We start from the raw sequence: 27,894 nt of genomic DNA, 5'->3' as shown, positions 1-27,894 counted from the left end.
CATAGACATACAACATCATCAAACAGCAGCAGTATAACAGCATAAGAGGCAGCAATGGAAATGTAAATCTCATGTTTGTAAATATTAGAGCCATTTCCTACTTCATCTCCACTCAAATTTCTCTTTCCTTTTTTATCATTTTTCTTTATTGTCTGTGCTCATTCTTTCCATCTTTGTTGCTGTTTTTCTGGCTATCAAAACATACAGAAAAACTATCATCTAATGGCTTTATGTGATATTATTACTATTTACTTGTGGTTCCCCTTTTAAAAACAACATAGCATATATCTCTTTCAGATTACATTTTTGTGTGTATAAACGCATGACATGAATGAAGATATCGATGACAAGAGCAGATCAATTGCATGATTATTCCAACAAACAATTTTTCAAAATAAATGTCATCTGCTTTAAGTCTCATGTACATTAAATGTATTAAAAGGAATGAAAATCAATCGGACAAACATAATACACAAAAATTGAGGACTAATGAAATTATTGACCCCTTTTCTTCCTTTTACTGTTTACTTGTGCGAAAATGAGATGATAAAATATATTTATTTGTATAGTATAGTTGATGACTTTTCAATAAAATTACTGCTGATCATCAAAATAGTTAAACAGTAAGTATGAGATTATGATTCTAATTGTGGCACTTCTATTAGCCATTTAATTTTATTTATTTAAGCGGATTTAAGCGTGTCGTGTTTAGTTGGTTGCTCAGGGGCATAACATATAAAGTCGAGTGGATTCAAATCAACTTTCTTAAAAACATTTCGAGTCAACTTCGTAGTCTGCGTACTCTGGAAAAGTCTAATTAGACTAAAATCTAAGCAGCAGTACATTGCGCTATGAAATTATTTTCAATTTATTTTACCATTCATTTGGTACCCTTTTTTTATTTCCCTTTGCACAACAACAATCACTATACATATAGAGATGGATCACTCATGCTGATATTTATGCTCATGAAACGAATGAAAAAATTAACAATTAAATCCAAGAGGAGAGAAAAGACAAAAAAAAAAATTTAAAGCACTTCTGCTGTATATTCCTACTCTATGCTATGTGTGTATTTACTGCAGAGACATGAAATGAAAATTAGAACCCATTGAAGCATCAAATGATTAATGATGTCCTCTAGAATTCTTCTTCTATACATTCTATGTTGTTTGGATAACAAACATACACAGATATATACAGCAAATACTGTTTATGCTGTGCAGTCAAAAAAATAAAATAAAATAATGAAGAAAATTAGAATTAAAGTATTTTCAACAAAAACAGGCACTTGCATCTGGTTATTTTAAATAAACATTAATTTAAATAGAGGAATATTATTTGGATAAGAATTAAATTCTTATTTAGTTTGATTCGCATAAGGGTTTGCGTCATTTAATAATATTTTATTGTTATACTTATTGCTGTTCTATTTCAACTTAAATACTTCAAAATTTTTATTATTTCTGCTTACTTTAATAATACAATTTTTTTTTCGGAAAAAAAGGATCAGAAAGAGAATGAGAGAAAAATTATTTTCATCGTGGAAAAGAAACATTTGAATTGTAAAAGGAAATATTATTCATGAAATTCGTTCTTGACTCCAGCTGGTACTACGCATTGATATACATATACATTATATATGTACGAAATTGAAGGAATAAAATGAGGACGAAAAAAAGAAAAAAATATGTTTGAAGTTTTATTTTAATTTAAAAAAACCCCAAGCTAAGAGTTCTCTTGTTTGTTCCACAGTGCCTTACCCTACACACGAACACAAAAAATTCAATCATTTCAATACCTTCATTTCCATCCATCCCAGACCTTTATACATACATATTTAATAAAATAATATTTTTAGCGTGCTTTTGCAAATGATTTGTGATGTTGTGCTCACTTTTGGCTGTTGACTGGAATTTATAAATAATATTTTTGAGCTATGAATCTTTATGATAGGCAAGAGGTTGTCCACCAGTGGTTTATGTGATTATTGCTATATCCCGATAATTTTTTGTAATTAATTGAAAAGCGCCTTATTCATTGACCTATCCAATAATTTTCAAGTATGACTTTTTTGATGGTTGGAAATTTTATTTCATATTTTTTACTTTATTATTATTATTATTTTTTGATTTGATTTCATGCTGGTGAAAAATAATCATTTAACACCATTTCAATCTTACGCGCACCGTAAAATCTCATTTTAATTTTTCTTTCTTGTTACTTTGCCAACAGATTTTTTTTTGGTATATTCACTATATGTTGAATACTTGAACTTATATGATAAATACAGAACTTCAACATCATCGGCAGCAGTAATAACAACAAAAGGGCAAATAGCTTGCATGCAGTCAAAAAAGAAGAAAAGAACAAGGAAAAGGAACTGAGTGTATTGAATGTGTAGGGAGAGAGAAAGACAGTAATTTCCTTATATATAGCATGGAACATAAAGTAGCTTTTTATGAGCCACAAAAGTGATAATATTATTTTCCATTGAGTGTCACGCTCTTTGTGCCAAAAAGAATCTTTTGATGTGATAATTCTTATTGCTTGTTTAAATGGACACATTCTTTTTCCATGTTGTCATAAAAAGAAACAAAAAACACACCAACAGCAATAAGAGAAGGAATAAAAATAAAAATGAATGGATGATGAAATGGGAAACAGAGTGAGAGAAAAGCATAAAACATCAATGCATGCTCTGACTTCATCATCTTTTATTTCATTTAATTCAAGTTTAATGACGACAGTAATATCCTTAACGGATGTAATCAAACTTTTTTTTTTGGCGGAATCCATAAAATGAAAACAACTGAATAAGAGACTTATTGGAGAGCTGTTGTTTGGTGCTACAAATAAATTTCATTTTTATGAAGACGACCAAAGCCATTTTTATGGCACTAAATGCTTTATAGTTATGACGACTTAGGCATTCAATGCATTTTCAATATAAATTATTTATATTCACTCTTATTGTTGTTACTGCTTCCATGGTTTTGTGGCTTTTTTCTCTCCATTTTTCTTGTGCGTTCATTTTTTTCGAGTCAACGATTTTTAATTACTATTATCAACAATCTCGGTCTTTTGTGTAAGCAAAATAATTTATGGACATCACATTCTTTTTTTATCTATCTAAGCTACTTGCTGAATGTGATTATTTTCCACATATTTTATATATTTTAAAATTAAAAAAAAAATATTCACACAGCAATAATTTATCTAAATTTCAAGGTATGCTTCCTACTATAAAGTATTTTGATAATTTTTGAAGTAAAATTTTATGTCAAAATTTTGAAAAGTTATGTGTTAATAAATTAATTAAGTGTGCGATCATGTGAGTAAGTTAAATAGACAAGAAATGAACCCTATCAAAAATCTTGAGTCCGATTATAAAAACGTGACTGTATCTTAAGTTTCTTCTAAACATTTCAACTTGTTCAGACACACATCACAGTCATAAAACTCAATGATGATAATTAAATTGTCACTAGTGACGATCAAAAATTTCAACAAATCCCAAACTGACCGTAAAAGCTAACGAATTAATTATGATAAAAAGAATATAAAATATCCCAATTAACCATCCCTTGAAGCATTTTCATTACAACAATTATTCTGTTTGTGTGCATGTCTATAATTTTTCAGTTTTCAGTCACAATATAATTAAATGATTAGGTGTAGATTGCTCTATGTGTTTTATTTTTTTCACCAATGAATCTTTCTAGTCATGTAGAATACAAACAAATAAAAGCGCAGCACTTATAACAGCAGCAGCAGCAGCCAAGCTTTTAAATTAAATTTAATGGTCGTAATTCCGTGGTTGAATTAATTGCTCATAGCTATGGAAAATGTAACTAAACGGAGCAATAGTTTTTTAGAGAGATAGATAGACAGCCGCTGCTGTCTATGGTCGGAGGGCTTTTTTTAAAAGTTTTATGGACTGTGATGTTTAATTGTTTTTTTTTCTGCTACAGTTTTATTTACTTTACACTGCGCATTGTTTTCAATTTTATTTATAAATTCAGTTTTTAAATTCTATTTCATTCTGCGGAATTGTGATGAGTCTCTCAATAAAATATTAAATAAATTTATATGATTATGTTAGCCATTATGTATGTTAACAAACTAGTCTTTTCATTAGGAGATTCTCCATATTGGGCACTATGTATAATTTTTTTTCCGACTCATAGTAGCAATTGAATGAATTTGTTCCATTATACATGTACATAAAAAAGTGAATATATACATTATTAGCACCAACAAGAAACATTAATTTTTATATTTATTGCATTGAGGCAGTCGGGCGGGGAAATGAAATATTTGTCTAAGAGATTTCTTCTCATTTTTTATGTTTTAGTTTTATGAATGAAATGAATTAAAAGCCTTTAAATTTTTTAACTACCATACAACTCGATGTACTTGCTGCACTATTTATTACTATATTACTCGTTTTATGACTCACTATGTGACTTTTTATTTAACAATAAAAGTAGAGAGCCAACTGACGAGATTTGTAATGTGAGATAATTATCTTCCTGTGTTTGTTTGTTTGTTCCTGTGACAATGTCAAATATATGATAAGAATGAGAACTTCTTAACTGTTTTGTAGGTGATAAGCATGTGAATGAGTTCTTTCTGATGGTAGAACAGCATTGTGATGTTGAGTTTTATATAAAACGAGAATTGTCTACAGCTCAGTACAAAGTAATTAATTGCTTGAGACCATAAAATACTTTGTATTTAGTGTACAGGAGTTAGAAATGATTTGAATTTTTAGATCGACTAAATAAACTTTAAAATCGATATAATGCCGTGTACGATTTCATATAAAAAATTATTACGATTTTTTACGACCTTGAGCAAATAATATTCAATAAAGAAATACCCTGAGAAATACAATAAAATTTAGTTTTGATGATTCATCCGATCACAATAATAAAAGTCTGCAAAATCATAGACAGTGAGAAATCAATTTGACAAATAAAGGGAGTGGAATTTAAAATTTCGTAAGTCGAACATTTTTATGATCATCGTTAATTTTGTTAAATATTTCGTAATGTTCATTATCATAAGTACCTTATTACAACAACATTGTAAATAAGTATTACACCAATTTGTAAAGGTTTTGAAATGAAATTAATTAAAGCTAATTGGAAATCACCTCTTGCATATAAATGTTGAAGTTCAATTAAAATAAAAATCGTTCCTTGTTAAAACTGAATGTAGTTTACAAAAAATGGTTAATTTAAAGTAAAAATTTGTGAAGTACATTAAGACCTTTCACGAATTCCGTCATCAGACATAAATTTGTTAAAATCATGACTTTTGCACATTGTCATATATTCACAGAAGAGGTTTTCAATTAATTGGAAATGATCCGTTTTTGCAAGTGAAATAAGAGTTGAATCCAAAAAAGAAGTATGCATCAAAAATGTGATCATTTGACTAATTTCAACTTCAGTTGTGATTCTGAATATTTTTTAATTAAATTAGGTTTCATAAAATTCCTTCCTTGCTTGATGTCAAGAGATATATCTTGTGGGAGTCTTGAGAATTTTATTTAAAATGAAATCTTTTTATTTCCTTCATTTTCTTCCACATTTCTTCCATTGACATTTTTATGAACGTGGTGATCTATTTATAACGTTTAAGAGAGGAAAAAAAATCTCGTAAATGATTATTTGAATAAAAGCAAAAGGCTCTTATAAAACCGCATTGAATGCTCGTAATAATATCAAGATGCTATCACTTCATTCACTTCTACTTCTATATACACATATATTTTTATTTCTTCAAGTAATTTAAGTTAAAATGTTAAATGGGCTCTTTAAAAATAAAAGTTTAGTGGGTGATTGTTTTAATATATTGAACAGCGCGTAACAATTTGTGTATCATTTTTATTATTGTTATTACTTCAAGCTCAATATCAGTCATACACAATTTCATTAAAAGCGATTATTAGTCAATTAATTATCTAGCTGTTTGTTTCATAAGACTTTAATGGCCTTTAAGAGAAGACGAGTAAGAGGAATAGATGAAATTAAAAGTGGAGAGCATTGCGAAGATATTTAGACCCAATAATATTCCAATTCAACGAAAATGATATAATTTATGGTATTATTTTTGAATCAAATTCCAAGAGAGAGCGAACAAATAAAAAAATCTAACAGACTATAAAATTAGAACCCATTCAAGAAAAATTAAAAATTATTATATTTATATATGCCTTGATGTGAGGCAATGCGTTCGCATCTCAAGTGGATTTTTTCTTACAATATTGTTCTTGAAATGAGGAGTGGAAAAATTAATGCAATAAAATCAAATTTTTATTTCGTCATCAAATTAAAATTTTCTTCATATAAAAGCTTCTCTCCTCACTCTATTTCTTCTTTTTTCTTTTTTTAAAGAAGCATTTTTAATTTTTTTCTGATGATGATCTTAACAAGATATAATTCATTTATCATTTTAAATGAGATGGAAGATTATGCTGTTTATTGTTGATTTTAAGAGTTGATGCTTTACATTTTAAGTAAAAATGAAGTTTTTATAATAATTTTGAGCGCAAAATTTTCAAGTGGATTTTAATTTTAATTACAGAATTTTTTCGAAGACAGAAATTTTCAAAATTTAGTTCGTGTGAGAGTTTTTTATGAAACTTAACGACTTAATACAGTAATATGATTTTAATTTAATTGAATTTCACTATGGGTCTTTAAATTCAATTTTTGTCTGAGAAGAAAAGTCAAATTAGTAAAGATGCGGAAATAAGATTTTGTCCAGAAAAAGATTTTTGCATTAATCAACCAAATTATTATCATGCGTAATCTATGACATTTGGCGCAGCAAGCAAATTATTCAGAAAATCTTAGTCAAACAACATGAATAAATTTTATTATAAAATCATTAAAAATTTTAATTCATGAGTTACGGCATCAAAATTTGCATTTTATCAGGATAATAATTACCCAGACAGAAATTATCTTTTAATGAATTTTTCTTCCTCTTCAAAAAATACCTTTCGAATTTTCTTATGAATTATAAATTCCTCCCAAGATTACAAAAAACTTTAAACCTAAAAACCCACCGAGAGGAGAAAAACAATTAAAAAGAAAAGCACAGAAATTAATATTCATAAAATTATCCTCAATTAACTTCGAAGAAATACAAAATAAACTTCATTAAAGTTACAGCAATAAATCATTATCATCACAACACACAACCACCCAAGTAAGTTTTGCTTCATTTCCAACGCCATCGCAGTACTTATAATCATAATAATAATAAAGCAGGCAAAAAACCAAAGTACAACATCTCCATAACATTCGTTTTAGCAGCACTAAAAAAAGAGAGCGACTAAAGTAAAACAAGATTTATTTAAGTTCATGGAAAATACTTTTTTTACTCTCTCTATCTTGTATGTATGTCTTCTTTCTACTTCTTTTATGTTAACTTTAAAGAAATTTATGAAAATGCAACAAGTGATATTTGTTTATTAAAAAAAAATCTTCTCCTCATTTAACCCTTTCTTCCGCTTTTTACGTCTATTTTCCTAGCCCATCAAAATCACCAGAAGAAGGCACAAAAAACAATATTTTTATTGTGAATGTGTGTGCTTACACAATTTTATTTGTGCCGACATTGGCGAGAGAAAAACATCGGTTAAAACTCTCCACGCCAAAATGAATTATTACTATCAAAGAAAAACAAGCAGTGGAAAAATGTATATATAGCCGTAGTAAATTAATGGGAGCCTTTTTTGGGTAACTGTGTTAGTAGTCATTGTACTTCTGCTCCTCTCCTTTCCACGTTACTTTTTTTCATGCTGTACGTTGTTATATGTATATAAATTTTTGCCATTAATTATTTTGCTATAAAAATTTATACATTATATGAGATATTACAACAATAATAATACTAGCAATGTTGTATGTAATAAGAGAGGAAAAAGGAAGAATATAAAGAGTCTGGCTGGAAAATTGATATCAATTTTAGTGTCTCGAGAGTAATAATTTAGTATGTCGACGGGTCAACAGACTTTCATGCACTTTTACTTGCTATTCTACACTCAGAATCATTTTTTTCTTGCTGTTGCCTTCTCACTCCTTTTTGGTATTTTCACTAGACTGTACAATAATACAATTAATAACAACTTCAACGGAATTAAAGCATTTATATTATTTACTTCTTTATTTACGTTTTGTTTACTCCAAAAAAATCTTATTTTCAACTTGAATTCATTTAAATTTTTTTCTCTACCAGAACCACCCTCAACATGTCAGCAACAGAAATCTTCATAAAAATGACTGTTTGTGACATACACGAAATTGATTTTTCCGGCACCCTCCGATATGTATAGATAGATATAGATAGACGCTTTTCATGGGAAGTAGGCAAGCAAACAGCAGCAGCCGCAGTAGTCGATGAAAGAATTGAAAGACTCATTAATGAGTGAAATGAATGAAAATATGAAAATCGAGCATTTCTTTATGTAATAGCATCAATTTAAAGAAATATTAAATGTTGAAAAAGGAAGAGAAAATCGATATTTTCAATTAGGTAATTGATGAATTGAAGTTTTGTGAGTTTTTCGTGATATTAAATTATGATATTTTTCTAGCCGCTTTTTTATTTTGTTCGAAGGTTGACTATAAAATTTTGTTTACGTGTTTATACCCTTCTGTACACGATTTATATTGATTGAAAATTTAAATATATTTTTGATTGTAAAATCCTCAAAAAGCAAGTTTATTTATTGTTAGGTTTTAAACCAGCAATTTTCAATTTTAAAAGTTAATTTTTTCAATCACAATTCTGTTGTTTTAAAAGTTTTAAACCACATTATTGAGTGCAGAAATGAAGCAATTTAAGATGTTCGTAATCTCTAAATATTTTATCCCGAAACAACGTGCAAATTTTATGCAGAAATCTCCAGCCTCGCGTTATTTTAATTACTGTTGAATTTTCCTAACAAACTAATTCCAGACGTTAATAAAACTGAAAATTGGAAATGTAAATTGAATGAATTTTAAATTTTTTCGTGTGGATTTTTTCCAACGATATTCTAAACGAGACGAAAGAAATAAAACCAAACATATCATTTGATGATTAGAAATTGCTCTATAAACATTTTAAATACTACATTTGTTTTATATTTCAAGTTTCAACAAGCGAGCTAGAAAAAAAAACTTTAATTTGTTCCTTTTGGACCTCAATATTAACAGAATTCATGCCATTATTGCCAATAAAATGAAATCATAAAAAAATATTAATCACCATAAAATCTATTTTACAGCTTCTTATTTTTGCATAAATCTTTTTTTAAAAAAATTTCTTATCTCATTTAATAAATATCAAAAAATGTTATATCTAGTCTCTACTTTAATGAGCTTTGCGCGTTTTTCGCTATTTTTTGTAATTCAAATATTTGTCAATTTCAACCATATTTAATTTTTTTATACTATCGTGAAAACGGCTTGCTACCTTATAAGGAAAATTATTATTTGCCATATATTGCAGAGTTATTCATAATTTTTTTTACTAATTTGCTAACACTTGACCTCCCATTCCTATAAAGCAATCATGGAGAATATTTATAGTTATTCAGTATGGTTCCCAAAGAGATATTCATCTAAGAATCGCCATTGAAAGTTTTAAATGCTTCTGTATGCTAAAATTTTAATAATTCTAATCATCAAAATTTCTATACCTAATAAATATTAAATCTTTCTATGAATAGTTTAAAATTGGAAATAAGAACTATAAAACAGAAGATTGAGAATCTTGTGTTATATCGAAAAGATAGATAGAGAGAAAATAATAATTATAATAATAATCTGATCTAATGATCATGAACATGAGTTTTATATCACCACGTCGCGCACATCTCTACGAGCAATATAGTGACTATAAAAATATTTACATTAAATAAATCCTAAAAGTCATAAAAAATTGAATTTTAATGTTTATTTCTTTTTTGAAGCATTAAAAATATATTTATAATCTACATAATATGTATGAGTCAGTTATGCTCCTCAACAAAATTTTATAGTTTTTTGATATCCAATATGTCATTTCATTCTAATATTTTATATCACGCTGTGAATTTTCTGCTTATCCACAAAACGATTATAATTATTACTGTTATGGCTCTCTTTCTCATCTTCTTCTTTTTGATCACTAATTTCGAATTCACTTCTGGCTAAAGAACTTTATTTGGATTACAAAGAAGCTGCTCGTGTCCATTTCTATCAATATATATATACATACTATCAACAGGACTGTAAAAAAGCGCAACAATAAGCTTAATAATCTTGCGTTGAATTAAATAAAACATTTCTCTAGTTAAGGTATCGCGCTAAGCCCTTAAGTCGTTTGTAACACAACAAAATCAATATAATTTGAAGAATTTACCAGATGATAATTTCTTATGAAACCTCTATTATTATAATTAAATATTTTACGCTTTTTATAACTTGATCTTGCGTAGAATAAATTCAAATTATAGGTCTTGTATCCAATTATGTTTTTATACATTCTTTTCTTCATTTCGTTGTTATTTTTGTTTTTCATCTTTACTTTTCTTTTGTTCCAAACGAATGAGAGTGAGTATCGCAATATAAAATGAAAGTGTAAAGGGAAAATGAAGATCAAAAAAATACACACTAAAGGTAAAGAAATTACATATATAAAGGTTAACTTAAGTTTAGAACTTTTTTTTTCGTTCCTTTCTATCCATTTCATTACTGATAATCTCTTTCAGATTGCTTTTCATTTCATTTAAGTTATTTTCTTCTTCGTTGTATATTCATGTAAGTAGAGAAATTATCTGTAAATTATATGCTGTATTCAACAACGGAATATTTTATTATTTAATATACAAACGAGCTTAAATCTATCAAATACTGAATGCGCATTGCTTAGCTCTCACTTCGAAGACTGTGAGTGAATTGTACTTATTCAATAATAGATTGAATGGAGGATTACAATTTTTTTACTGACGAGGATTTGGTTAAAGGTTACCTAAATGATTTTAAACTGTTGATTGTTTTTTGCATGGAAATTTATTTGAAACTTTATGTTTCGCAAAGAGATGTTTATTAATATTTTTTGTTTCGTAAAAGATACAATTTCTAATAAGATATATCTATAGAAAATTGTAATAAAGTCATGGTTGAATGTATTTGATGTGATTTTTGAGCATCAAGATAATTATTTTAATCAATTCAATAAATGTTATTTCAAGTCTTTTAGAAGAATGTATCCACACCTAGTCTGGGAATTCCCAAAAATTCCAAATCTTTAGACAAAAAAAGACTGAAAAAATTCCGTCTCAAAATTAGAAACTTTAAAAATTCTCATATATTCAAATATAATGAGTCGATTTTTGAAGATACATGTATGCATGTAAGTTTGCTGATATTAAATCTCTATTTATTTGAATTTTTTCATATTATTCTCTTAACTTTCAAGCGTGTGTGATCGACTAGAAGGTAAAGTTCTTTTATTTCATTTCACTCGATTCTTTTTAACATGAAATGAAAAAATTTGAACAAAAAAAGCTGAACAAAACAAAAAAATCTTGGAATTTCTCTTCTTCTTTGAACCTCAAAAGTTCAACAGTCCATTATCTTTTGTTCATAAAAATGCTTTATAATAATTCACGATTAAATGATGGATGGGCAATCAAAGCATTTCATTTCAATGCTGGATATATGTATATATATATATATGCGCTGTACATATACCATCCATATCTTCGAAATAATATTGTACTCAAGCGACTACAAAGAAAATATTTCTCTTCATCGTATCGTCGAAGTTGTTCTTTTATTTTTTTTCTCAAAGTATAACCTCGAGGTCAAGGCTAATAAAGACTTTGAACATTTTTCCATTCTTATTTTGAATCTCCATCATTTTTTTGTATATAAAAATAAAAGAAAACAATTTTCAGTATGAATGCAAAATTACTATTAATTTTTTTTTCGTTCAGAATGAAGGAAAATTACCACAAAATGATTGATTTTTTTTTCAAGAAAAACGAATGTTTTTATGGATCATTTTCTATTCTACCCATTTTACGTTCAATATAGTTCCTCTTCTATCTATCTACATTTATTAAATCCACTTTAAAATTCGATGGTTACACAACAATAATACGGATAATTTTCAATTTTTATTGCTTTTCATCTAAAGGCGTTTATCGAATTAGGTCTTGATATAACCACAAAGTACTTATTTAATTTCAAAGTATATCTTTATGTATAATTCTTTTAATAGTTCTATCTGATGTATATCGATATGCGCGCATCAATTATTTAATGAAGATTGACAGATTTTTTATCATCATTTGTATTCAACAGCATGAAATAATTAATCGATGTGACGAAGTGGGACAGCAAGAGAGCAAAAATATTATAAAATACTAAATCAAAACATTAAATGATCATGATCGTCACAATATGTACATATCTCAATATATGTATGTGAAAAATTGATGATAATTGAACTATAATAGTATTATGTCAAGATTCATTGCCGACCGACGGTATATGCTTGTTAGCAAAACACATTTTTTTTTTTGGGTTTGTGAAGAAGAAAATATTCTTTGTACTTGGAGAGTACGAGAAAAAAAAAATAAATAAAAAATAAATTTCTTAAAGTATTTTTAACTCCATATTTTTGCTGTAGTGCTACTATAATTTTGAAGAAGATATTTGCTTCTTTTCTCTTTCTTTTTTTCTCTGTAAACATATATTTCGTTCATGTAGATAATGTAAATTTTGAACAATAAATCAAAGTATCACCTCATTTATTATTTCAGTAGATCATGTTTAAAGTCAGAAAAAAAAAACATTCAAAGATATTTGAACCTCTTAAAAAAATTTATTCCTTTTATTTGTTAGAAATTTTTTGTGTGGTTTTTCATAAAAATTAAACATTTTTTTATTTCTAAATATTATTTTTTTTTTTGGAACTAGATCTTCATTCGAAAAGAATTGAAATATTTCTGAAAGGCCAATAGTGCATGCAATATCCAAGAGAACATAGCATGGTGAACACAAAATAAAAGGAAGGAAAATTTTTCTATGTTTTTTTTTTTCATTCGTTCTTGCTCATTCATCAGAATGTTTCAATGTTTTAATGTTTCAATGCTCGAAGGGGGTGTAGATGTTTTGTTCATTCTCATACGCTCGCTCTCTGTCTCTCATGTTTCACGCATTCACAAGGCAAAAGAAGCACAAATTGTGAATGTATGGAACGGAGAGTTGTGGCAAACATCAACACTAGAATAAATTTTTTCTCGTTGCCATAGTGATAGACAATTTACAAACAACACATGAAAACTGATATATTTCATCTCATTCGTGCACCTTACTTTCAACAATCTCCACTCCACTCAAAGATGCTTGTCTCGCTTTCGACTAATTCGCGTGCGTAAAAAAACTTTACATCGCGCCATCTCTTTCGTCGCCGTCAGCTAAATGGTTTGTTTTCATTATTATTCTTTTCGTTTTATGACATTCTCGAGTTTTTATGACTAAAACAGCTGGTTTTCAATATAATTTTCAAGCATCGTAATAATGTATATATACATATTTTTTTCTCTATGCTTTTCATCATCGTCATTTTCATCAAAAATATTTATTTTTATTCTTCATTCGTTGATGATTTTTATCCTTTCCTACATATACTTTAAAACTACTTCGCATTCTTGTAATTGCAATTATTGAAGTAAAATAGATGCAGAATATATCTTTGACTCTATCTACCTTCTCATGTACTATTCTTTGAATGGATATTATTGCTTTTTTTTGTAATATAGAAGTAATAAGAAGATATATATCATGTGTGTTTAGTTATACGGCAGCATTTGATATTGAAAATAATATTCTTTATACTCTGGTGATGTCGTGGTAACAAGAAAAGCTTTAAATCCTTCAAGTTTTCTATCTTTAAATATAAAATTTTTTCCACTACTTTTCGTCGATCAATACACACCCCTTTTACCATAGAATGACATGAAGAAAATATTTCTCCTTTCTTTGCTGCTTTTTTTTCCTCATTCTTGCAACGTCATGATGAATTGAGGAAAGCTTTTAATGGACATTTTACAATAGATATAGCATATATACACTTTCAAAAAAAATGTATAAATTCTATTTAAAGGAGAATTTGAGAGTGAAAATGAAAATATTGAACTTGGTCAGTGAGAAAGAATATAAAGTGCCATAAATTTAATTGAAAAATTTATATTTTATTTTTGTCATTTTCATAGAAATGAATTTTTTGAAAAGACATGACAATGACGATGATAAAGCTTAAATTTATTAACTTTAATAGCGTATAGATTTTATTGACCCCATATTTTTTTTGGTGAATTTTAAAGCTTTTGTGGCATGATGGAAAAAAAATATTTAACCGGCGGATCTGAGTTCGAGGATTACGATGCTTTTTTCAAGTTATGATAAAAAAAATGTTATTTTTAAAAAACATGAAAATTTTCCATTAACTCTTTTTCTTTGAAGAAAAAAAAATCGTTCCTTACAGTTTACACGTTTTTATAAAATATTATTACTATCACGTAAAAATATTAGTTATTTACTGTGGTTTTCATCACCATAATATAGTTATCTCAAAGTTAACGATTCAAAGTCAATTAGTTATACAATTAAAACCATATTGATTTCAACGCTAATAAAAATAACGCTATGCGGATCCTATCAATCAATCAGACCATTTACTTTTCGATAGTATCAATAATAAATTTCACACAAATGAAAATATTCCTGAACTTGAATGTGTTATGTGGCTGGGGTTTTTTGGTGTTGGCTGAGAGTATAGTGGATGTTAAAATTGAAATTTTGAGTTTCTGAGTTCTAAGAATTGCAAAATTGAAGAATCATTATTCAAATTTTGTTAATGGATTCACAAAAAACGATTAGAAATGGTATATACTGATTTTTTGTTATAATTTGCAACCCGTATTCTAATATTTTGTTCTGAAAAATTGCATTTTCAGGAATCTTCTTAGAAGATTTGGATATTGTTCTTCCTTAAGATGAGAACTAGAACAAAACGAATAAACAAATAGGATGCAAATTCTTTGAATCACTTTCATTTTTGCCTGAAGGTGAATATCATGAGTCTAATGTAAATCTATAGAATGTTTTATTTAAATTTAATGAAATCGAAAAGCTGAATTAATTTAATTTAAGTACTATAATAGTATAAAATTCTCACTTTTGACAGAATCTGATGGAATTCTATTCATTTATAGAAGAACGTAGTGACTGGGTCATTATTCACAACAAGATCTAATGAATTAATGAATATGGAGTCTTTTACTGTAAAGGGCATCGATGAGCTGGATTTGCTCATGGAAACTCATGGACGACAAAAGAACTATTTGACGGAAGTTGTCGATAAAGTTAGTACTGCACTTGACATTGTAAATTGGTGCCATGGATCACAATCGATCTGTGTAGCCAGCGAAGGAAGTATGTAAGTTAGCATAACAGCTACAAAAATTACTTGTCTAATTTTTGGAAGGGAAGTGTTTTTTAAAAAATAATACAAGACATATACAATTTAATAAGAGCATCTCATCGTTACGTATAAATAAATAAATATCCAAAAAGATATTGTTTTTTTTTCAATTTCTTATATTCTATATGTTTGTCAAATTGGTTAATATCTACTGACTTTTCATTTTTCAAACAATAAAAAAATAACAAAGCGAAGCAAGTCAGTAGAAGATAGATAGATAGATAGATAGATAGATAGATATAGAAAAGAAAAGCAAGCAAACATGAAAACGTAGATGTATAAATGTATATACGTATATACACGATTTATAAGGGCAGAAACAGCAAAATAAGAAATTCCATTAAAATAATGGAAAATATTGGATGGAAAATTCGTTCCATGTTTATCGTAATGCAGAAGAAGCATTTTTTCATCATTTTCTGAGTCTTCTTCATTCTTCATTTTTTCCTCTCCTCTTCTCTTAAATTGCTTTTCATTATAATTTCTCCATATTCGCTTTTCTCTTCCTCAAAATATTAAATATATATACGAACAATATATTTTTTGCTACCCAGCAAGTAAGCAAACGAGCCAGCCAGAGGATGGCAAAATGGGTTTTAATTTCTCTCTCATACTATCGAACTACCACCAAGTACAATTTATTTGAACGATAACGAAAAGCTATTGTAAGTCTCCATCTCATTCTCATCATAATATAATTGTGAATTTTTATCGCATTTAGTCAAACAAATAGCATTTTTTTATTGATGTTCGGTCACTTGACTTGGTGTCCATGTTTTAAAGGTCTAATGAGAAATTGTCCAGTTTATCAACATTTAAATGACTATTATAAATTGCTTAGTTATCAAAAAACTAGATTATTGCCACAAAAATTTAAGAATCTACCAAAAATATCAGAAATGCGTTATAATCATCCATCAAATTATGACCCACTAGCTTCATTTTATTCTTTAAAAAAAAGTCAAAATGACGTTTGGATTCATTTAATTTTTCTTTTCTTTTATTTTTTCTCAAGATAATTTCTTTCCTTTCGACTCTCTTCATTCATTCTTTTAGATGAGATGGAAAATAAATAAAATGTAGTTCATAGGATGTAAAATACATTTGGATTTAATTGCATTTCGAAAAGAAGAGATTAATTTTTCTTTCAAGACTCTTGTGTTTTTTTCCATTGTTGTTGTTGCTGTTCATTTTCTGGCTTGTTTGTTGGAACATTTCAAAATGGAAGTTTTCTTCTTTTTTGTTATCTTGTTGTCTTGTTATTATCATAATTTCTTATTTATTTTCTTAAAGCTGATTTTATTATCATTATTTTACGAAGAAGAAGTCTCTTTGCTGCGTCTTTAAAGTGAGGCATGTAAGAGTGGAGAAAAAAATTAAGCAGCAGACAGTATTTTTTTGTGTTTTATAAATTATCTAAAGGATCTGCAATTCATATTAACTTTAAATTCTCATATCAACAGCATGTGAAATTAATGAATATTTAGTATGATTATTGTTTTTTTTTTTCTTTACTAATGATAATTAGTTAGCTTTAGTCATATATGGATAAATAATTAATTAATTTATTAATTGTAGAAAATTAATAAACAATTTTTGTATATTCTCGCATCTTTGATTGAAAAATTTATCATATTTTGTGTAGATGGGCTTTATCATTTTCAGGATGATGTGCATGAAATTTTTGATAATTTAGGTTTCGAATAAATCATGGCATAATCTTTTGGTTGGCAATACTTTCATTTTTGGGTAGGTCAATCGATAAGTATTAATTTGCAGCTGAATAGATTGCAGAAATAGAAACTAGGTCACAAATTCAACTGAAATTCAGCGATTCATATGATTCTCCAAATGGACTCCAATCGGAGGCGACTTCCATTTGGTTTTAATAAAAGAATTTCATTGGAGCCTTAAAAGCTCCGTGGCGGAACTTTTTTCATTTTTGCCATTCGAGTTCGGATTTTTGAAAAGAAGATTTGAACATAAAGTTGAATAAACCAATGAAGTATTATCGATCTCGAATAATCAAAGTAATCCTTCACAAATTTTATCGTCTATCAGAATCTTGAAGTAAATTATATCTGAATTTTCTGGAAAAGATTCAATATCCTCATGAGCGAATTCAAATATTAGTTTTCGACATTTTAATTAAGTAACTTTTTTCACAAGAGGTAGAAATTAAAGATTTACTCAGATAACAATCGAAAAATTGGCAACTGAATAACGAAGCATACAATTAATTCGGAGAGGTAAAAATGTGCCAAAACTGTACACAAATTAAATATAGATAACAATTTAAATGCTGTTTATCAAGAATTTTTTTTTTTTGTTAATTTCATTTATAATGAAAATTATATTTGCACTTTTTTATTTATTTTGCTGAATTTTATTTACGACAAAATGTTCAACCTCATCATTTTGGCAAAAAAATATTACTAAAAGTTTTTTTTTTCAACTTTTCAACTTCAATTATGTTTTAAATTCCATTTTCATATTAAGTAAATTACAGAAAATAATTGTAAATATCATCAATATAATTTCGAACCATAAAATATATTGTGAGAGAGAATATTGAATTTATGTAATGAGCATTTCAATTAATTATTATTATAGTATATTTTTGTGTTATTGCAAACCTTCCACTTAATCGACGTATCTCAATCATTGTTTATGTGCGTTAATGCAAAATGAGTGTCGAGTTGATTCGAAATTATTTTCTAAGAATTTTCTTCATTATGAAATATGAAACTTTAATATCAATAGTTATTTAAATGATTGTAAGAAGGATATGGCAAAATTTGCACTTTAAAAAACATTGCTGCAAACTCGCAATTAAAAATATTTCAATTTCAGTATATTTATATGAAAAGATATCTCATGCTATGTAATGTAATTTTGAAAAACTGAGAATAAAATTAATATCCTATTTAATGTTGTTAACCAAAGCGCATTTAAGACATTGAGAATATTATTAATCAGTCAACAATCAAGTCCGTATAAATTTGCACAAGTTATTTAATTATTCAGACAACTAACCAGCAAATTCATTAATCAAAGAGTCATAAAAATCGATTTGATGTCTAGTCAGATAACTGAGTCATATAAGTAGCCAGCCAGCTACCAAATAGTCAATCATCAGCGACTAAGTATCGTAAAAAAGTGCGCTAAAAAGTTATTTCTCTAATCTTAATACGATCTGCAATAATTATAATTCTATTGCACTTTATTTCATACCATATTACATACTTATTATATATTGAAGACATAAGAAGAACTTATTAGCAAAGAGATTGTTATGAAGTCAAAGAAGCTCTTTTTCTTGCTGTTGCTTTTACTGCCTATAATCTAACATTCGATCATTTTTCATTTCAGTTTTTCTTTCTCTCTATACTCTACATGTATAAATATGTCTATATATCTATATAATAAAAAGTATGGCATACTATACTCTACTATACAACATCCTAAACGCAAAAAACGAGTTGTTGAAAGAGGTCAGTAACGCTTATTGTATATGCGCGAGCATTCGTAATTTGTTTTTATGAAAGTAATTGAAGTCATAGTTGTGTACCATCGATTCAATCTACGCCTATATAATATAGACAAACACTTTAACAGGTTGCAGTGAATTCAAGCAACCGAGAACTGACAGAATAGCAGCAACAAAAATGACGATGACGATTATAATAATAATCATTGATGATATAGAGACAGCGAGGGAAGGAACAAATATTTATAATCGATATTAAACGAGATTTCACACTTACCAGGACTACCTAGGAAGACTGAAGAATATAAAACGCGCCTTGACGGGTCATTGGCACGTGAATCTGGAGGGGATGACCATTCTCTTCGACACCATCGTCCTATAAAAATAAAGAAAAAAATTTGATTAAATTATTATCTACTGACATTCGTGATTATGAAATATAAATTTAATCTAGATGAGTTTCCCGTAACCAAAACAAAATTCAAATTCTCTCTTCTGCTTTTTAGCTTTTATGATGCAATGTAATTCCATCCTAAATATGCTATTTGCAATAAAAATTCATAAAATAATAATTTTTTCTGGTGTAATATCTTCAATTATCTTTTGCCCATACTAAAAAAATTTCATCTTCACTCTGCGTCGCATTTTTATAGATTTTTTTTCTTCTTTCATTCACATTTAACGTTTGTAATATCACTCATTGTGGAATATTATCATCATCCCCTGCGATGTCGTTAGTTGTTGTCTCATTTCTTTTTGTGTTATTTTTATGATATTATTTGGATATTATTATTGTTATGTTATATTTTAGTGCTGTAAGGGAGACTTTTTGTTTTTCACATTATTTTTTTAATAGTAAAAAAAGGAATTTCATGAAAAAATGAGGAATTTTTTTTAACAAGTAATCAAAAATGAAATAATGAATTAGGTGGAAAAATCAAAAATAAAATTAACTTTTTAAAATGAGAAAATTTAATGAAAAAATATGATAAAAATTTACTGAGACAATATTTTGATGTGAAAATCTTTTACTAAATAGTTGATGAAATATTTTGAGGTTATATTTCATTCAACCCCATAAATTTTGATTCCAATTTGGAAAATTTTAAACAATTTTTATTGACATTTAATCCGATCGGAAACACCACACCGTCAACCTTCAACCACACCTGGTTCATATGAAATTCCAATAAATAACATATCTTTGTACGATAAAATCACCAATTTGTGTCTATTTTTTGAGGCTTAACTCCAATTATCTCGAAGGAAAACTCTTAACTTCGTTTAATCAAGAAATATTTCAACAGTAATTTGTTCGAACTTTAATATGCTTTCTCTGCGTATTGTTGTGGCCTACTCATAATATTTTGCCACTTTCCATTAAACAATTTGTAGCCTTTCAAAAAAATTACACAGCACAGTAAAAAAAGAAGAGAAAAAAAAATCGAAAAAATTGAAATGAACTCAATTGACTTTTTTCCTCTTTAGAATTGACATCGACAAGAAATATAACATAAAGCACCAATAATGATCATCATCATCAACTTACAGGAAATTATTTTCTTCTAACAAAATTATTTGTTGCTCGAAGTTACTTTTTTTATTTAGAAATGTCACTCAATGAGAATTATGTGTGTTCGATACGAAAAAAAAAAGAATTCTTGCTACGGGTATATCAACTTTCAGAGGAGCACAAATGAGAAAAATTGACCGGCGGCGACGGAGGAGTATTTAACCTATTTTCAAATTGGAAATATTATATCTTTATTCAATACAACCGACAAAAACACAATTTTTTGAAACATGGGGACATATTTTAAATTGTTTTGGTTTGCTCTCACTCACTCTCGTGCGTCTACAGCGAACACAGAAAAAAAATCGATAATTTTAAATAACATTGTGAAAAATGTCATATCTCAGATATTTGAGTCTACATGAGAGACAAATTTTTTTACACCATGGCACATTGCTTTGGTTGGCTGTATTTTTATATTTTTTTGTCATCTCTGCCTGACAGAGCTGAGAAAATAAACCAAAGAATATACTGTGAAATATTTATAAATTTAAAATATATCGCATTGAAGTATTTTATGTTTAACTCAAATGCATATTTCAGCAATGAAATTTATTGAATATGGCATTGTTTGTGTACACAAATTTTTTGTCAGCTCTTCCTGAGGCTCGATTTCATCCTTCCATAGAGATATAGAAACACACACAGAGAGAATAGTTGATATACACGATAAACATAACGTGTAACGTAAATGAATTGAAATAAATACTGAATAAATTTTTATTTTTGTGCATGAAATGATAAATGAGCCACGTGACTGATGCTACTGATAGACAGTGAGAGGAGAAAATTTAAAGCATGTAATAGCGATTCTTCTGTTATCAATCTATGAAGATTTGTAATGACTTTTTACTAGTGGGTGTATTGAACTCTGTGGCTGTTGCTAATGGACATGTTGTTTGAATATTATAGTGAAGAATCCTTGATTCTTAATTAGACTACTTTTCCCTATTAAATTTATTTCCCCAATAAATACTTTCCGCATTTGTTATTATGTTTAAAAATGAAAATGAAAATTCTTGGAAACTCTATCCCTTCTCATTGAATTCTCTACTTTTGCATTTTCTCGTCTTTTTATTCACTTTTTTGTATATAAGCAAAGAACAAAATAAATTGCTAGTCATTTATCAATATGTTTCAGAAACTCTAAAGTATCTTATGCCTCACTCACTCCAGTCTTTGCATTTTTGTGGAAAAGGCACCCAAAAATTTTCTTTTTTTCTGTTCATTCAAAAACACAGCTGAAAGAAAGTATGTATATATAAAATAATAATAAAATGAAATGAATGTATGCTATCGATTTTCACCAACAAGGCTTTCTGTGCTCTCATAAATACGCATATTTTTTTGCAGCTCCTGGTGCTTGCTCTTCAAATGTAGATTTTTAGTCATATCATGCAAATATACAAGAGAGAGTATATTTTCTGGTGTGAATAGAACTTTTCATTTTAGACTTCAGAATAGAAATTAAATACATTCATTTATTTATTTCTATGGTGCATTCCCGCTTGGAGATTTGTGAGATGAGATTTTTTTTATTTTTGATTTTTCGTCGGCTATTTGAATCAATATATGCATGACCAGTTTTTCTGGATGAAATTTTCACTTTTCAACATTTGAATTTTGATTTTTGAATAAGTAGAAAATTGTTGAAAATTTTTCTTAGTTTATGTGACATTTTCAAAATTAATCTGACATAAATTTTAGTTCTCATTTCAAAAACCTCTTCCAGGCAAAATAATCCGTCGCTCCATAAGTAACGGACTCATCCGTATACACAAAATACATCGAAATATCATTTGAGATATGAAATGAAATTTTATTCGGTAGATTTTCTATTATCTCTCATGCACAGATCTTTTTCCTTTCTTATATGTGCATCACATATATGCATACATCGCATATACCATAAAATGTCATGAAAATGTTCACAAAAAAGAGCATATCGAATTGATATGACAGTTTATTCTTTTTTTTTCTGATTAAATATATACAAAAATAATAAATAAAGTTGGTTAAATATAAAAAGGCATAGAATTTAATTCTTTTATATGATGTCGACAATGGGATACAACACTTTGCTTTTCAAAAAATAAAATAAAATAATAACATAGATGCACATTAGAAGGAAACAAAAAAGTGCATCAGGAGAAATGTGGAGACAAAAAGATTTTTCATTTCATGGTAAAAAGGGGAAAGAAAATAACAAAAAAATGCTTGGTAATAGTCAGAATTTTTTTTTATTATTTAGAATTGTTACCAAGGAGACACATCAATACGGGTGTATCCGCGCATGTCTTATGTTGAATGACTAGAATACATCATATATAAAGAGGAAATAACAGCAAAAATCTATTGACTGCAGACATATAGATAAATTGCTGCTACTACTGCCTTGCTCTTTAAATCTATGTATATAAGCTTGTAGATATGTATACATATTTATGTATGCGCTCTGTGCTTTATGACAGAAGACATTTGAAAAATTTAACTAAACCTTTCATGCATTGTGCAAAAATGTTCATCCTGTCTTTCTCTCATTTTAATTTTAATTCTTTTTTTCTGATTTCCTGCAGGATATTTCTTTTTAGAAAGCATCAAAAGAGAGGACCAAACGTAGAAAGAAATTGATTCTATTAAAAAAATATTCATATACACATCCATAAAAGGTTTTTGCTTCTTATAATAGCCCCATTTTTGAATCAGACAGAAAATTTCAATTTCCTATCTTTCACTATCTTTTTCCTGTTTCTTCAATTTTCTTCCTTTATGCCTTGCTCAAAATGAGAAAAACTTTCAATTCTATAAAGGATGGTTATGGAATGAAAATATGAATATGACTATAATGTAGTAGATAGATAGTTAGTTATTATTATATTAAATTTTGCATTGGAAAAGTCTTTCCTATATCTTTCTCTCTTCGTCCGTTTCCCGCTTCCTTGTCCATGAATAAATATTCAGTTTTTTTTGCCAATCATACATGACGTCAATTATATGAAACACACTTAATATGTATACATACATACATATACATAAATCATGATGCATAACAAAATGGTAATGAAAAGCAAGGAACAGTGAAAAATCAATGGAGATAAATTTAATGTAATTAAGCATCAAGCAGCAGCAGCAGGAAAATTGCTTTAAAAATTAAGAATAAAAAATTAGAGCAATTTTCCCCTCAACAGTCGAGAGAGAGAGAGAAAAAAATCCCAAAAGGAAAACTAAAAAATCAATTTTGCCTCTTTAAATCCTAAAAACTGCTGCAACCTCACAGCAAGAATATTTTTTTCTTCATTCTCTCCCCAGGCTAGAGCTTCACTGATGTCATAAACACACGCAGACGATGGGAAAACTTCTGGTATTTTATAGCACAAAATGTGTATATAGAAATATTTTTAAAGTGAATATATTAATAATAATCGATGTTTAAGGGAATAACACACAAAAAATTGTATTCATGGTAAATAGCAACAAATTTTAGTGGGATAGTGAGAAGAGCAAGTATATAAAAATAAAAATTATGACTTAACTTTATCTCATCTTATCTGTCGCTATTGCTTCTGTCTATCTATCTCACTCTCATCATCGCCTTGTGCCATTCAATTTTCATTCATTCTTTTGGAATTTTCCCACTCTTGTCAGTTGTTCCGCATTCAACCCCAATTTATCACGGAGTAAAATTATTGACAATAATCATAAAATAGAATGTGCAATTTTATGTCGTTCTGAGTCGTCGTTAACCTTGACAATCGGCCATTTTAGAAAGTCGTAAAACAAATAATAAAACAACAGTAAAAGCGACGAAAACTAAGGCAAACGGGAGGGCGAAAAGGGAATGCTGAGAAGTGAAAATTTTTTGCTTTTCATCTTCACACATACATTTAAAAGTTAGTACTCATTTGATTGTGTATCTACATATACATTTTATGGTGAGTACTACTGCTCTCTGCTAGAAGGGGGTTAATGTGAGCACCATAAAATCATCAGCTATACAATTTTCCTTTCGGCTTTTCACGTTTTCATATTATTTTATTTCAGCAATGAATGAGACACACATTCTCCATTCTCGTACTACTGTTTGCTATTGTTTTGCTAAAGAGGAATTCTTTTTTTTTTCGGTGGAGGAAAAGAGAAAGAACGCGTGGGCCATTAAAATTGTAAAATATCACTAAATTTTTGGCTCTACGCCTGTTGCGCTTTTTAAAAAATTATCATTTTCAAATAAATTACTCGAGCTTTTTTTTGTGCTTTGCTTTTTCACCCCTGCATAGAATGAACATATACATGGATTGTGTTATGTATGTAGACATATGATACGTATAGTAGCGATGTAGACATGCTAAATGGGAAGTAGTTTTTTGGATGATGGAGAAGAAAACTTGAAAAATTATTTTTATGATGACTAATTCCATTAAGCTCGCATACATATACGAGTGTGTGTATTTTAATCTATTAGAATGTAATTGCTTTCCAAAGTTTGCAGACATTGTGTCTCTTGTGTCACTCTCTCTTTCCCCTCTTAGATGACATTTTTAATTAATGGCATTAAATTTGGGATTCTTAAATTATCACCACTAAAATTTTCAAGGAATTTTTGTGAAAAATATTATTTTTCTAGTATTGTGGCTTGTTAAGCATGACATTGTGGTTTTATTGCTGGTGTTTCGCCAGAATGTAGGATATAATTAATTGGAAGTGCGCAACGAAGGTTTAAAATTATATTATTAAGAAATTTATGGCATAGACATGTCAATAATGTCGTGCAAAAATCTCTCAAACAGATAACAGATGTGGATATTTTTTAAATATTTTAATTACCATTTCAAATCTTCTCTTCCTTATCGTAAGAAATCAATCTTTTGATTTGAGTTTTCAGTTTATTATATTTCAAATATTTATAACCCAGACCCACTCGAAATCCCATTACATTTATGTTGTTTTGACTGGCAAAAAAGCGTAAATTAATAAAACTTTTCTTTTCTCTTGTCGTTTTCTTTAAGATCATGAAGACTGAGTGAGTGAAGAAGAAAGAAAAATGAAAAATGAGAGATGAAAATAGTCTTTATTGTTTTTTGACATCATTTTCATGAATCCACAAGATAAAATGAATGAAGAGAGACACAATATTACGGCGAGACGAGTTTTACAAGCGTCAAGGCATAAAGCTTTAGAATTTATTGTCTTTCATTGATTTTCATAAGCAGATTTTCAATGTTACTCGCAATTTATATTATCCAATCTTATATATTTTACTTCTTTACTTTATCCCCGCACTCATACATATTTACAAGAGCATCTAAATGCAAAATATAGTAAACTATAGAACACCACATGTTTTCAACAAGCTTTTACTTTAAATAACATTTTTGGAAGAAATAAAAAAGCTTGAGTTGAATGGGATAAATAGAAAGCTCAGCTTAGCATTTTATATAGAAAAGACACAAGAGCACATACCGAAAAATACTGAGGAAGAAGGAGATGAAAATGAAAAATTGGTTACATGAAAAATCCATCTAGAGAGAGAGAAATCATTTATGGCTAAAGCATATTTAGAATGAGAAAAATGCTTTCAACGTTTTTCTTTTCTCGGTCATTAAAAGCATAAAAAAATGGTAAAATGTGTATTTTTTGTCGAAAATTTCTTTAAAGAAGGAAAATTCACTTTACGATTTATAATCAAAAATGAAATGAAATAAGAAAAAATTACAGAAGTCCTCGTGTTATTGATCGAGGGACTTAAGCGCATTTTTGTCCTAGCGATCAGTAATTGATTAATAAGTCACTTCCAGACCCACAAAAATGAGATCCAGGAAGATCGTGGTCACGTCCTAAAAACCTAGATCCAGGTTACTTCCAGACCTAAAACACAAGATCCAGTAAGATCCAGGTCACTTCCAGACCTAAAACACAAGATCTAGTAAGATCCAGGTCACTTCCAAACCTAAAACACAAGATCTAGTAAGATCCAGTTCACTTAAAGACCTAAAACCAAGATCCAGTAAGATCCAGTTCACTTCCAGATCTAAAAACCAAGATCCAGTAAGATCCAGTTCACTTCCAGACCTAAAACACAAGATCTAGTAAGATCCAGGTCACTTCCAGACCTAAAACACAAGATCCAGTAAGATCCAGTTCACTTCCAGACCAAAAACACAAGATCCATATAAAACTTCCACAAATTTAAGAACTTAATCATTTAACGGATTTTCATAATTCAAACCTCATAACGGTAAAAAAATTCAAACATTGTTCAGTAAACACTGTAAAAACATCGACAAACATTGAAAAACACTGTAAAACAATGAAAAAACGTGTTGTTGTTTTTGTTGTTGTTGTATATGAAAATGAAAAATTGTTAATTATAGTATTTATGCTTTGATTTGAAACTTTTAAATGCCCGGGGCGCCAATAACTTTATGGAACTGATCTTTTAAAACCATTCCGAGCTCTCTGCGATGTCTAGATAAAAAGTTTTTAATGACAGCCGAACGAACGAACGACCGAACGAACGACCGAACGAACGAACGACCGAACATTGTGTCTTATTAAGCTACCTTTTTGAAAAAAATTTCAAAAATGCGCTAAAAATATAGTAAGAGCAAGTAAGTGTATGTTGAAAAGTAAGAAAAGAAAAGAATATTTCACCATTTTATTGCGGGGTAAAGTAGTTTTATATGATTGGTTTCTACATAGCGCAAACTCTCAGCTTCATCGAATCCAGAATTCTTTTTCTTTCATCATCATCAGCAATGTATATATATATATACATACAGGGAGAGAAAAGAAAAAAAAGGAAAGAAAAAAAAGCGACGCGAGAAGTAACACATTAAAGATTTCTTTTTTGCCTAACATGAAATAACAAAAATGAAATTAATTTCATAATATAAAAATGAAAAGAAAGAAGTCATGTAAATTTATGTACACATGGATTTATATAGATCTCCATCTCTCCATCTTCCCTTTTCTTTAATTGACAGCACACTTTATGGCTTTTAAATTTTTCATGTTTCATATTATTATAATTGTGGACAGTTTCCATTTAAATTTATATCTTTCTCAACACAAACATATAAAGTGAAATGAACCCTGGCAGTGAAATTTTTCTGATTGATGGTTTTGTGGTAGGTTCGAGAAAATGTGAAGCAATGTGAAGAACATAATCTGCAAGTACGCGTGATTCAGCTAAAAATTTATCAATATTCTTGCTCCGATTATTAAATAATTTGCGTAAAAATGCCATAAAATGGATTAAAAATCAAGTAAAATTTTCTCAAGGGTATTG

The 27,894-nt window shown here is 28.4% G+C and overlaps 1 protein-coding gene across 1 annotated transcript in view; it reads right to left on the bottom strand.

Moving 5' to 3' along the window:
* Positions 1-27,894, bottom strand: part of LOC139096138 (homeobox protein homothorax-like) — a 77,089-nt gene that overhangs the window by 36,944 nt on the left and 12,251 nt on the right. The window contains exon 2 of the mRNA XM_070647788.1: positions 19,314-19,412. Coding sequence (XP_070503889.1) covers positions 19,314-19,412 — 99 coding nt within the window. The remainder of the gene's footprint in view (positions 1-19,313; positions 19,413-27,894) is intronic.

Source organism: Chironomus tepperi, unplaced genomic scaffold (genome assembly GCF_022539635.2).
Source record: "Chironomus tepperi strain 1889 unplaced genomic scaffold, CSIRO-AGI_Ctep_v1 contig_376, whole genome shotgun sequence".
Taxonomy (NCBI): Eukaryota; Metazoa; Arthropoda; class Insecta; order Diptera; family Chironomidae; genus Chironomus; species Chironomus tepperi.
This window is presented reverse-complemented; position numbering and strand designations above follow the sequence as displayed.